This window comes from Corvus brachyrhynchos, unplaced genomic scaffold (assembly GCF_000691975.1).
Source record: "Corvus brachyrhynchos isolate BGI_N302 unplaced genomic scaffold, ASM69197v1 scaffold119, whole genome shotgun sequence".
Lineage (NCBI taxonomy): Eukaryota > Metazoa > Chordata > Aves > Passeriformes > Corvidae > Corvus > Corvus brachyrhynchos.
Window position 1 is genome coordinate 773,969 of NW_008240054.1, and position 854 is coordinate 774,822.

Here is an 854-nt window from a genome sequence, read left to right on the forward strand (position 1 = left end):
GCTGGCCCCCCCAGTCCCCAACCCCCTCCCGCCTGTCTCCAGCCCAGTCCCACCTGTCCCCCAACCCCTGTCTTCGTGTCCCCAACCTCTTCCTTTGCGTCCCCAATCCCGTCCCTCCTGTCCCCAACCCCAGCCCTCTTGTCCCTGGCGCCATCCTTTGTTGTCTCCGCCCCATCCCTCGTGTCCCCAAGCTAATAGTTGTCACCACATGGTGGTGCATCTCCCCACCTGGCAATGTCACTGCCACGGTGAGCTGTGCCAGCAAACCAGTGGGGTCACTGACACCACCAAGACGGTAATGCCACCAATCTGGTGGTGCCACTATTGCCACTCTGTCACCAAGCTGGAAATGTTACTACCGCCAAGCTGGTGATGCTGTCACCACCACCATCACTGTGCCACCAAGCCAGTGGTGATACTGCCACCAGGCTGGTGATGCTGGCACCACCACTGAGCCACCAAACTGCCAGTACCACTGGTACCAAGCCAGCAGTGCCACCACCGCCATGTCACCGAGCTGGCAGTGCCACTATTGCCATGCCACCAAGGCGATGCTGTCCCTGACACCAAACTGCCAGTGCCACCATCACCGTACCACCAAGCCAGCAGTGCCACTTCCACTGAGCCAGTGATGCTGCCCCCGCCCCAATGTCCCCAACGGTCCCATCCACCCCGTTGTCACCTTGTCCCCGGTGCCGCAGTCCTTCCGGGAGGAGCTGGAGAGCCTGATCCAAGAGCAGATGAAGAAGGGGAACAACTCATCCCACGTGTGGGCACTGCGGCAGATCGCTGACTTCATGGCCACCACGTCCCCCGCCGCTCTGCCCACCTCCCCCCCGGGCACCCGGGGGCGG

At 62.4% G+C, this 854-nt stretch overlaps 1 protein-coding gene across 1 annotated transcript in view; it reads left to right on the forward strand.

Moving 5' to 3' along the window:
- The first annotated feature begins 506 nt into the window (after positions 1–506).
- The window catches only part of SNRNP27 (small nuclear ribonucleoprotein U4/U6.U5 subunit 27), a 12,412-nt gene continuing 12,064 nt past the window's right edge, over positions 507–854 (forward strand). The window contains exon 1 of the mRNA XM_017744685.1: positions 507–591. Coding sequence (XP_017600174.1) covers positions 507–591 — 85 coding nt within the window. The remainder of the gene's footprint in view (positions 592–854) is intronic.